Source organism: Neovison vison, chromosome 4, assembly GCF_020171115.1.
Source record: "Neovison vison isolate M4711 chromosome 4, ASM_NN_V1, whole genome shotgun sequence".
Classification (NCBI taxonomy): Eukaryota; Metazoa; Chordata; class Mammalia; order Carnivora; family Mustelidae; genus Neogale; species Neogale vison.
The window spans coordinates 228,708,752-228,721,157 of NC_058094.1; the positions used below are offsets into that span (position 1 = coordinate 228,708,752).

Below are 12,406 nucleotides of genomic sequence, written 5' to 3' on the forward strand. Positions count from 1 at the left end.
AGCAAAGTTTCCCAAGAAATTAGAAAATATTTTCCAGGAGATGGCCTAATTGATTTTTTATGGGACAGGTGGAGAAATTAACCTGGGGTGGCTTTACAGGAAGCGAATCAGCCCCGGGCCTTCCCAGGGCTCCCTCTGAGATGTGGAGACCCAAAGTCATTTGGACAGTCCCTGGCTGGTGATGATTTGTTCTCAGAGTTGCAGGAAGAGGTCCCAGAAAACCACAAACACAAGTCAATAGGGCGTTCCCCAAAACCTCACCAGCTCCATTTTCCTAGGGACGGGCCTACTGTGAGGTTGATTTTTTGAGACCTAGGGCGGAACCCTGGCTGGTATGAACCTGGCAAGGACATTTGGCAAGGACCCCTCCAGTAGGAGGAAAACCTGGGGGGCGGGCAGCAGATATGAGTCTCCCCAAGTGAGAATTGCTTTCAACTTCCCCATCTGCCTGCTGAGTCTACCCACCTTCGGTCCCCTTTTAGTGGCCAGGTGACCCAGCCCAGCCCCTCTTCCTCTCCCCCATCTGGGCCCCCCTCTTAATTTCCCTGGGAGCAGAACCTTGTAATTGCTGTTTGTTGTGTCCCCGCCCTCCCCCCAACTGCAGGCCTGAACCCTGCAACCTGTCACAGAGATGGGCTGGGGAGAGGATGGGACACCGATGGCTGGAGACCTGAGCCAGGCCAGGGGGAAGGCTTCAACCCTCAGGGTGGCTTGGCCACCACATTGCCGAGAGGGCTGCTTGCCCAGACCTTATCCCGCCTTGCCTGGCCATGTCCCGCTGACACTCCCGGGCCTCCAGCTGCTCTGCAGTGGGCCTCAGCTGCTGAGCACCCCAGAGCCGCCTGGGCTGGCCAGAGCTGGGGTGCCGCGCTCTCCCTCTTCTCCGTTCCACTGAGGTAGTTTTATTGGGTCAGCGCTCCCAAACCCTTGAAGCTGTCCCTTTGGAGGCTTCCAGAAGTTTGCAAATTTCCATAAAAATGCATTTTAAATGATAGGCAAGCTTAGGGGAACAAGGGTATTGGCTGGATGTCTGCAGCTAGGGGAAGGAGAGAAGAGCAAATAGGAAGGAGCCTAAGGGAGGAGGGGAAGAGAAGAGGAAACAGAAGTTCAAGTTGGACCTCTGACAGCCACTGGGAAGGAAGTTTAGAAGGAGATGAGGGAAAAGGGGAGGAGTGGGGAGAAACAAACTGGGGCCCTCACCCTTCCACCCCCTTCTGCACGGCCCCTGCTCTCCCGGGGAACTAGTTTAAAGGATTCTAGGACAAAGAAAATGTGGTGAATGGCCCTCAGTGGCCGCTCAGTGGGGGTAGAGATGGGGGGACTGTTGAAGGGTTATCTGAGAAACAGGGTGTGGGGTGGGGGAGGGGGTCGCTCTGGGGTGTTTTCTCTCCGGATGGTTTTGCAGGTTTGGCGGAACCGTCAGCCTGCCTCTCCTTTCCCAGACAGAAGACGCGTTATCACCCGCCATGCTCCTTTATTTCTCTTTCCCCACACGGAGCCTCCCGTCCTACTCCCGCGCTCCGTGGGATCTACACGCGTGTGGCATGAGGATCTGTGTTCCCGGGTTGGAATGCCGCCGTATGCACGCGCCTCCCTGCTCACGCGCACGCGCACACATGCACACTTACAATGAGCGTCTTCAGGAGGAGGGTCCCGCGCGCCAGCTCTGCGTGTAAGACAGGAATCTGCCAGGCTAGCAAAGTCAAGAGTAAGTGACAATTTCCCTCTCCACCAGCAAGGAAAGGAGACTACAAAAGTCCCTTTGTACCTCGGCAGCTCATTTAATATTATTTATGCATTTTTGTGCAAGGAATTGTGGGATTTTTCCCCACGGTAAACAATATGGAAATGTCAAAAATCGCAGTCTTCCAGCGCGTGTCCACGGACGCACACCAGGGTGACCTGACGGGGCTGTGGCGGGGGCTCCTCGGGGCCCCCAACCGAGAGGCGGCGGCGAGTGCGCGAGCGAGCGCAGGAAGCGCGGTCGCGGGCTCGCTGGGGCCGGCGCTCCCGCACGCGGAGCCGGAGGACGCGGCCGCTTTAAGGGGGGGAGGGGCGGCGGCGGCGGGGGAGGGGCGGCGAGCGGCTCCTGTCACCGAGCGGCCGCCGGCGCGTCACGTGGGCGCGCCGCGCCACGGCCATTGGCCCGAGGCACGTGTCCAGGAGCCCGGCCCGCGACGTCACTCGAGGGGGCTCTGTTAAAAATAAGAACAAAAATCCAGAGTGAAAGTGTCTCAGGTCGCGCCAAGTGGCCTGCAGAGCGCCCGAGCCCGCGCGGAGGCCGAGGCGGCGAGGGCGCGCAGACCGCCCGGCCCGGCCCGCGCCTCCCGCCGCTCACCCATGCGCCTCGGGCCGCGGGGCTCGGCGGGGCTCGGCGGGGGCGCGGCCGCACGACGGTGGGGCGCCCGGGCCCGCAGCGGGGCGGCGGCCGAGCGCAGCGCGGGCCCGCGGGCCTCCATGTGCGTGCTGGCGGCGGCGGAGGGCGCGCTGACCGCTCGCGCCCCGCACCCTCGAGGGCCGGCCGGGGCGCGCGGGCGGGGGCGGCCGGGCGGCGGCGGCGGCGGCGGCAGCAGCAGCGGCGGCGGCCCGAGCGGGCCCGGGCGGGCGTGAGCGCGGGGGAGCGCGCTGCCTGCATGCGCGCAGCTCCGGCCCCGGGCGGCCGCGGCGGCAGCGCGGGAGCCGGAGCCGGAGGCAGCCGGACGCGCAGCGGAGCGCGGAGCCCTGGAGGAGCCCCGGGTCCCCGCCGGACCGTTGTGACTGTGTAGCGCCCGGGGAGGGCGCGCGGCGAAGACGAGGACCCGACTCTTTTGAACCTCCCGGCGTCTGGGCGCGGGGAGACTCTTGGTATTTTCTAACTCAACTCGCGGATCGGAACGTGGCTCCCCTCCAACCGCGGCCGGTGACTTGTAGGACCCCAGCCCTGGCCTCGGCCGCCGCGCACGCCCTCGGAAGCCTCGGCGGGGTAGGAGCGCGAGCCGGCCGCGAGTGTCTCGGTGCGCGCCACAGGCGGGCCGAGGGCTGATTGGCGGGGGGGAGGGTCCCCGGAGAACCAGTTTGGGATTTGTCGTGAACAGCATGGAGGAGAATGACCCGAAGCCCAGCGAAGCGGCGGCGGCGGAGGGGCAGCGGCAGCCGGAATCCAGCCCCAGCGCCGGCTCGGGCGGCGGCGGCAGCCCGGGCGACGCGGACACTGGCCGCCGGCGGGCTCTGATGCTGCCCGCGGTCTTGCAGGCGCCGGGCAACCACCAGCACCCGCACCGCATCACCAACTTCTTCATCGACAACATCCTGCGGCCCGAGTTCGGCCGGAGGAAGGACACGGGCACGTGCTGTGCCGGCGCGGGAGGAGGACGAGGCGGTGGAGCCGGCGGGGAAGGCGGCGCGGGCGGCGCGGAAGGAGGCGGCGGCGCGGGCGGCGCGGAGCCCCTCCTGGGGTCTGGCCGAGAGGCCCGGCAGAACGCGCCCAGTGCGCCCGCACCGCTGCCCGGCGGCGGCGGCGGCGGCGGCGGCGACTCTCCGGGCGACGGGGAAGGCGGCTCCAAGGCGCTCTCGCTGCACGGCGGCGCCAAGAAAGGCGGCGACGCCGGGGCCCCCCTGGACGGGACGCTCAAGGCCCGCGCCTTGGGCAGCGGCGACCTGTCGGTGAGCTCGGACTCGGACAGCTCGCAGGCCAGCGCCAACCTGGGCGCGCAACCCATGCTTTGGCCGGCCTGGGTCTACTGCACGCGCTACTCGGACCGGCCTTCTTCAGGTGAGCCCGTCGTGGGGAGGCTCGCGGGGTTGCGGGGCGGCACAGGCGGGGGAACTTGCCCGGAGGAAGAAGACACCAGGACACCACCCCCACCCCCAGCACACACAAAGACGCACAAACAGGGACATTGTGTGCGGCTGACGCTGGCCAGGGCAGCGGCCGAGGAGGAGAGGGGGCTGGACTGATTCGCCGGGGGTACAGATTGCTTCGAAAAACAGAAGCGACAGGACCTTCCCTCTCTGTCTTGCTTTTGGGCCCACTACCAAAAGTCCCTAATCTGCCGCTCTCCTGGCTGGAGTTTATTTGGTGACACCGCGGGTGGCTGGAAGACTGGCTTAGAAGCTAGCATTCTTAACCCTTTCTCCGTTCTTCCAACTCAGTCCAGACCCAGGACCCATGTCCGGTCCCCGCAGACCTAGACTCCTCCTTCCACCCCGTTATCCCAGATGAAGCCAGGGAAGAAAGAGCTAGGTTCCAGGCTCTTCCTTAGACCCCTGGGCCCCGGCTGAGGAGGGAGCAGCAGGGGATAGAGATAGGGAAGGGATGGCAATAGAGGGGCCCTTCGCTCCGATTACGTTTCCAGATTGCAGGGTAGGGGAGCTCAGCCCCCATCTTGCACACTGCCGGGAGGAGGGAGGCCTGCGGTACCCCAAAGAAAGGACCTTCTCCTGGAGGTTTCCTGGGGCAGCTCCCAGGGTGGAAAGAAGCCGATTTCTGCAGGAGGGTGGGTGGAGGGGCCCGCGGGTGTGTGCAGGGGTTCTGGGTGTATTTTTCATAGATCTGGATTTTTAAAAGATAAATGCACATCCATGTAGAAATCATCGGTTACATGAAATGGGGGCCCGCGGCTGCAAACCGCCATTAGGGACGGACTCCATTTGTCCCGGAGCTGGTAATCCAGACCCGACCCCGCTGCACCCCCACCCCTCAACTGTTTTGTGGGGTTTGTTTACCCAAATCCCAGCACAACCGAGTCTCCCCTTGGCCGCCTTCCCTCAGAAACGTGTTTGTATATTTCTGATGAAATCCACATTTCTCCAGCTAGATCTGAAATTTGCTCCATTGTTCTCGCCTCCCTCCTTTGTTAATATTTAATTAACATATAGACTCACAATGCGGCCGGCGAGGAGCCTCGGCCCGGCTTTGTGCGGCGGCAGAGCCCCGGCCGCGCCAGGCCCGGGTGGCCCGAGGGAGCCCCGCAGCCCGGCCGGGCCCCAGCCGCTGCTCTTCCTGGACTTAAATACAAAACAAAACAAAACAAAACAAAAAACACCAAACAAAACAAAACAACAGCAACAACAAAAACAAACAAGCAACAACAAAAAACCCATAAGGTAACGTTTGTGTTTCTTGGCCTTTTAGAAAGAAGAAAGGCAAAGAGTTTTCTTTGCCGATGTTTGCTTCTGTTTCTCAAGTGTGTACGTCTTGAAAGAAAAAGAAAGAGAACTAAAAATTCTGATCTTAGGGAGATTTCCTTTCCGCAAAATGGTGTGTATCGGTTTACGGGCTGGTTCGTGTGTGCAGGAGGAGTGTGGCGGGCAGGGCGCGCGCTTCCCCCGGACAGTGGAGGCGCAGAACCGGCTCCCGGAGCACGAGGCCACGGTCGGGTCCGCGCGGGTGCGGAGCCTCGCGAGGCCTCCCGGAGACACCGCTAACCCTTCGTGCGCGCCCCGGCGGCCTCTCGATCAAAGCCCGCCCGCTGGCGCGGAACCCCGCTGGCGCGGCGGTAGCGGTGGGTGTGCGCGCGCGCGCGGGGGTGGCTGTGTGCGCGGGGCCTGGGCTGTGAGTATGGGTCTGCCCCAAAATCCCAAAGGCTCGGCGTTTAAGCCGAACGGCCCTTGGAGACCCCTCGCCGGCGCCCACAGCCCCTCTTCCCGAGTTTGCCTCCCCGAGAGCGCACGGCTGGGTCTGCGGACAGGGAGTTCTCCAGGTCCGCTGGGTCTCAGGACCAGCCGGACCCCACGCCCCCTGCTTTCTTCACTCTCGGGGTTCGGGGTCTGGTGCACCCGGAGGCGTCCGCCGAGATCCCTCCGCCGCTGTTGTGCTGGGTGGCAGGGCTGTCCCCTGGCCTGCAGGGTGGGCTCTGAGACCTTGGGGGTTCGGCAGGTTAAGGGAGCCGGCAGGGGTCCAGCCTCCCTGCTGCGGGGCCGTCTGGGAGGGAGCTGGGGCCGGAGCTCCCCCAAAGCTGGTTCACTTCCCAGAGTAAGAAACCCACATGTGCAGCCCAGACTCCCTCCCCTAACGGGCCTTTGCCGTCTCTTCCCTCAAAGACACCGTTGTAGGGCTGAATTTCTTGATACCAACAAAAAGAAAGCGCTTGGCCCTCCTCTCTGCTCCCCTCACTCAGGGCTTTTCAGGTGGTGGGGTCCTAGACCTTGCCACCACTGTCCCGCAGCAATCTCGAGTGCTGCAGGGGGTGTCCCAGTGGGAGGAGACCCGGGTGGGGGGGATCAGAATCCTCTGCACAGGGTCAGCTGGGTTCCTCTGCGGCCTCCAGGGAGGTGGCTCCAGAATGGGGGAACCCTGGTCCCCTCCTACCTGGGAGACTTGGTGGGAGGTGAAGGGGGAGCTCTGAGTGGCTCAGTGATCCTTCCCCATCCCGGATGGATGGATCCGTGTGCTCCCTCCTCTCCTGGAAGGAAACAATGAACTTGGGCCCACAATGCTGTTTAGGGGAGGCAGAAAGGGGGCTGGGGGGTGGAGGCAGAGCCAGGGCCTCTCCCGTTCTCTGGATGCACCTGCCCCCTGACTCCGCCACCCCTGGCACCCGAGGGCATCCCCTGGGGGCAGCCAGTGTACTTCCTGTCGCCATTCTCTGGGCTCCCTCTGCTGCTCTGGCTGCCCCTCCCCTCCCCCAAGCGTTCCTTGGGCCTCCCCTGGGCCTCCCTCCACTTACTCCAGGACAGAGAGGGAGGCAAAGAAGGCCTTGCTAGGAAGTTTGGGGGTTTTCTTTCCTGCAGGAGTTTTCCTTTTATCTGGAGACCTTTCTTTCTTCTTTTTTAAAAAATCTTAAGTAAACTCTGTGCCCCATGTGTGGCTGGAACTCAGACCCCCAAGATCAATACTCGCATGCTCCACCGCCCCCCCAGCCAGCCAGGTGCCCCTGGAGACCTTTCCGCTAAGCCTGCCCCTACCGCTACACACCCCCTTACACCCCATGTTGTCCTGAGCCTGGCTTTCCAGGGGTGGGTCCTGGAGGTGGCTGATGGGGACCTGAGTTGGCAGACAGGCCTGGAGCCCTCCTAACCCAGTTCTCTGTGCACCGCGCCCACCCAGGTCCCAGGTCCCGCAAACCAAAGAAGAAGAACCCCAACAAAGAGGACAAGCGGCCCCGCACGGCCTTCACGGCGGAGCAGCTGCAGCGGCTCAAGGCCGAGTTCCAGACCAACAGGTACCTGACGGAGCAGCGGCGCCAGAGCCTGGCGCAGGAGCTCAGCCTCAACGAGTCACAGATCAAGATCTGGTTCCAGAACAAGCGGGCCAAGATCAAGAAGGCCACGGGCAGCAAGAACACGCTGGCTGTGCACCTCATGGCCCAGGGCCTGTACAACCACTCGACGAGCGCCAAGGAGGGCAAGTCGGACAGCGAGTAGGGCGGGCGGGCGCCGGGCCGGCCTCCGTTGGCGCTAAGCAATGCAATAATTTAAAATCATAAAGGGCCAGTGTATAAAGATTATACCAGCATTAATAGTGAAGATATCGTGTATTAGCTATGGTTCTGCAATATTCTATGTATATATAATTTACAGGTGGTGTAAAATCCAAAATATCTGACTATAAAATATTTTTGAGTTTTCCAATGTTTATGAGATTATGCTAATTTTATGATTTTTTGGTTTTTTTTTTTTTTTTGCGGAGGGGGCTGCTTAGGGTATCATCTTTTCTAATCCCCTAGGCTCCGTTGTGGGACTTGGGACACTTTTATTTTTTAATTTCAAAAGAAGAAAAAAATTAAAACAACTTGCTGAAGTCCAAAGATTTTTATTGCTGCATTTCACGGGACTGTGAACCGAATAAATAGCTCCTACTTGGTCTCTGAGTTCTGCCCCTTTGTCTGTGTGGGCCTGGTGAGGACAGCAGGAGGGTCTGCACCCCAGCCCGGCAGCCGGAGGGACACTGGGGTCCTGGGAGGGGTGCCGCTGCTTCTTGGCGGTGGTCAGGAGCGCTCTGGGCTGGGCCGCAGCGCCTTCCAGGCCGCCTTCCAGGCCCCCAGCCGCCCCGGGCTCTTCTCCTCCTGCCTTCTCTCCTCTTCCTCCTCCTCTTCCCCCTCCCCCTCCCCCTCCTCCCCCCTCCTCCTCCTCACTGAGGCCTGGCCAGCACCTCCCTGTGCTTCAGTCCGTGTCTGTCTTTCTGTCCCCAATCCAGCCGCCCTGCTACCACAGCCAGCTCTCTCGCCTCTGGGCACCACTTCAGGGATCCCAGGCCCATAGGCCCAGCATGTGGCCGGTGGTGGCGGAGCTGCCCCTCGTCCTGTCTCTTCAGGCCCCAGGACTCTCCTGCTGCCCTTCAGCTCCCCCAGGCGCTCCGTGGGCCCCAGAAATGGTGGAGGTCTGCTGCCTCCGGGCAGGCAGAGGGCTCTCCAGACGGAGCTGGTGTTTTCTTCCTTTCTTGTTTTTCTTCCTTTCCTTTTTTCTTTTCCTTTTTTTTCCTCTTTTTTTAAGTGGCTGCTTCTGCTTTGGAGAGCATTCTTTCAAGGTACATGAGTGTGTGTGTGTGTGTACGTATCTGTGTACCGCGTGCACACAGGCACGGAAGTCCACAGTTCCCCAGCATGTGGCTCCTTGACTTTTAGAGGAACTCAGAATCCTCCAGGATCGAAAGGAAGGAGGAAAATGTGTAAATAATCATTTCTTATCACTTTTTGTCTTTTCTTGTTTTTTTTTAAATATACATTTTATTTTTTGAAGGTGTGGTACAGTGTAAATTAAATATATTCAATATATCCCCACCAAGTACATATATATAAACAAACACATTATCTATATATATAACTCTGCACTGTCTTCTGTTTAGCGTATGGGAAAAGAATCGTGTCCAAATGTCCATCTGCAGCCGGGACAGCCCAGGGGCGGGGGCGGCGTGTGTCGGTGGCTGAACCAGACCCACAGCCGAATGCCCCCCTCCCAGGACTGAGGGTGAACGTCTCTCTTTGCCTTAAACCTCTTTATTTCACTGCGATAATAGTTTCACTTTGTACATACTAGTGCAAACCTTTTTAAAAAGGAAACTATAAAAAAAAGTTGTAATTTAAAATTCTGTGAATAACCATCTGCTGCTTAGGAAACTCAATGAAATGATATGCCTTTTTAGCAGGAAGCAAAGTTTTTCGTTTTTTTTTTATTTTTAGTTTATAAAACATGTGCATTTTACAGTTCCAGCATCAAATATTTATAATCTTATGAGAAATGAATGTTTCTATTTACAACTGTGGTTATCAGCATTGTGAACATTCCCCTTGCATTTTTTGTGTGTTTAAATTCTTGAAAGTTACATTAAATAAAAACAAAACCCGCTTTATTGTAAAATATTGGATGTCCAAGTTGGAATGACTAGTTTTTCTAAGTGTGTTTCCAAGTCTGGCCCAACTGCTCTGGGCCTCCTCCCCATCGTGGCACGGGTGCTCCCTCCCTTTGCCGTGATCGGAGCAGGGGAGCACCTGCCTACCTTCACAGGCAGAGGTGCAAATTAAAAAAAAAAAAAATGAAGACACTTTGAATATCTCCATGTGTGAGCACAGAAAAACCAAAGTAATTTGAGTATACTTCTTTGCCAGAAGGAAGTGTTCAAAAGTATGGTGCCATTTCATTGCATAATTGTTGAAAATCCTACAAAATGCAACAGGTTTCTGTCTCCCCACTGTTCTTACAGGAGGGAGAGAGATGTTGCTCCCGAGGGGGGGGGGCTCTCCTTTTTCGTGTTTTGTTGTTGTTTCTATGCCCAAAGCAAAGGACTTGGACACATCCAAAGGCTGAGGCGGGGGAAGGACAGACTGTCTGAGCTGACCAGAACACCAGAAGCATCCATCCGGGTAGCGTTCTGGGGAGAGTGGTGACAGCCACTGTGTCCTGCCAGGATAGCTGAGTGCACAAGGTGTGCCCAACTGATCTCTGTCCAAACTTCCTTGCCATGAAAAAGAAAGAAACTCAGAGACTAGCAAGGATCATTTGCTGCCAAAGGAGATCCGTGTTTTGGGTTCTACATCGGCTTCCCAAATGGAAGCTGGGCCTTTGGGGCAGGAGAGGGGCTCCTCCCAGGATTTGCAAAGATGCACCAAGCCAGAGAAAGCTGGGGTCTCACCACGGAGGCTCTGAAGCCCTACGTGCCTGGTCTCAGGAGTGCCCCAGGGTCATTGCCAATAGGGTGTGATCAATCAGGAGATCCCAGTGTCCCCCCTTCCCCTACATAATTCTGAGGATTCTTTAGAGTAAACACAAAACAAAAAGGACAGGGGCAATTTCTATTACCTGATTGGTCACCCCCCCTCTCTCTTTTTAAAGACAGTACAGCAACATTAAACAATCATTCTTTTTAATCTATTCACAAATCATAACATTATTGATTGAAAACTGTACATTTTCTAAGGTACAGTTTTCTACTGGTACAATTTTCTAAGGTAATGAGTTCCTTTTTTGTAAAGTAATGAGTTCCCCATCCTCAGAGGAGTGCAAGCAAACATCAAGCCTGCAGCAGCATAGGGAGTTTTTCTTTTCTTTTCTATTTATTTATTTATTTGCCTCTGACAAGGGATTGGACGGAATGAACCCCTAGACCCTCAAATGGTTGAGATTCTGGTTTTGCTCCTATGTTTATTACATTTTTAAATTCAATCTAAGTTTGAGGCTCGTGAAGAGTCCCTGTTGCCCCAGCCAGCATCTCTCTCTCTCTCTCTCTCTCTCTCAGTGGCAAGAGGAGACCAGAACAGGCCTGCAGGGGAGGCAAGGCCCCTTTCTGAATCAAGCCGGATCCCTTCCTCCTGGACTCAGGGCTCCACCAGGGCTGCAGCTCCGAGAGTTGGTGGAGCCTTGGGCTGGAGCCCCATCCAGACTGTTCAACCTCCAGAAGGCCAGTTCCATAAATGTTCTTCAGAGGAAAGCGGGGCTGGAAAGGAAGCCCTTGCTCCTTCCAGCCGAGGGCTGCCATGGCCCAGGCCAGTCTGTGTCCAGGATCCTCCAAAGCCCAGCAAAATCTATGCAGGGCCTGACAGCCTGGGTGGGGGAGTAGAGCTGCCTGTTGCCGCCTCCCCTTCTTGAGCAGTGTTTCCTGCGGGTGGGGGGGTGCCAGAGAGGCTTTGCAGGGCCCCTTGGGGTTCAGAGGGCCTTCCCCTTCCCACCGCCAAAGTGGTCAGATGAGGGGGGGGGTCCAACCATCAGGCTGGAGTCAGAATCCTAGGGTCAAAGCAGGCCTGAGGGTCATCTGGTGTGGACCGCCATGGGCTTTCTTAAGGGGAAGCTAGGAAGGAGCCACGCAGCTGACCTCGTGTGCTCTCCAAGAGGACCCCGACTTTGCTGTTGTTGTTTGCTTTCCTTGACTCAAAAGGTGCAATCGGTGGGGGCTTCCGGACGCCCCGGAGCAGGTGTTCGGGCACGCGGCGCTCGGCTCCCCGCACACACCCAGACCCCAGGCGTGAAGCGCGCGGCCCGCCCCGCGCTGGCGGGGAGGCCGCGCTCGCTCGCCCTCGCTCGGCGGCAAGTCGTTCCGCTTCCCGCGGATTCCACAGCCGACCTCCGCCGTCGCCGCCTGCCCGACAGCTCCCCAAGCGTCCGGGGACGTCCCGGCTCCGCCGAAACCCGCCGCCGCCCAGGAGCAGCCGCGGCCGGGAGGCGCATAGACACTGGCGACCCAGGGCCAGAGCGCGGTGCCCACCGCTCTCTGCAGGGCGCTCCCGCACCCCGACACCCGCGCCACACCCGCACCGCAGCCCCTGCGCCGGGCCTCGCGGGCTCCCCTCCCCGCGCTTCCCCCGTGCGCGGGGCCGAGGTGAGGCCTCCTGCCGGCCTCCAGTAGGGGTGGCCTGGACAGACGGAGAGGACGGAGGGTTGCGTCCCGGGACCCCGCGTGCTGGCAGGCGGGGGAGGCCCCTCGCGGACGGAGACGGCGCGCGTGGGTGCGGCCGCGGGGAGCTCTGGCGCGCGTGTCCCTGACCCTGGCGGGAGCGCCCCTCGACCAGGCCGCGCGAGCCCTGGATACACAGTTCACGTTGTTACTGTTTTCAAATGCTTCATTGTATTTCTGCGGCGCGCCCACAGAAAATAAAAGGCCATTCTTGAAATCGCCTGAAATGTGATAATATTCATTAAAGTGGCTCCTAATTATGAGATTTAATCAAGCGTGGTCCGCCGCTGCTCCGTCTCTGGCTGGCGAGGCCGACGATGGCGACCGACGTTACAATGATTGTCCGTTACTATTATTGTCGTTGTTAGTAGCCCGGTGCTCAGGTGCCAGAGTGCCAGCCACATCTTCAGTTTGGGGATTTGGGGAGCCCAAGATGGAGGGGGGGCCAGAACGACTCCGGGGTCCCAGGGAACAGGTGTGGCCCAAGCTTACCGCCCTCGTGGGCCCAGTCCCAGGCCTGAGTGAGGCCTGAGCAACAACTCTGGGCAGAGGTAGGGCGTCCCTAGACTCCTGGGCCCTCCATTTCCCCGAGAGACGCCAGGG

At 58.9% G+C, this 12,406-nt stretch overlaps 1 protein-coding gene across 1 annotated transcript; it reads left to right on the plus strand.

Annotated features, from left to right (window-relative positions):
* The first annotated feature begins 3,075 nt into the window (after positions 1-3,075).
* EN2 (engrailed homeobox 2) lies at positions 3,076-7,908 on the plus strand. The gene is made up of 2 exons (XM_044244661.1): positions 3,076-3,751; positions 7,028-7,908. The coding sequence occupies exons 1-2, from the start codon at positions 3,076-3,078 to the stop codon at positions 7,342-7,344; spliced, it is 993 nt and encodes a 330-aa protein (XP_044100596.1). The 3' UTR covers positions 7,345-7,908.
* Positions 7,909-12,406: the final 4,498 nt, after the last annotated feature.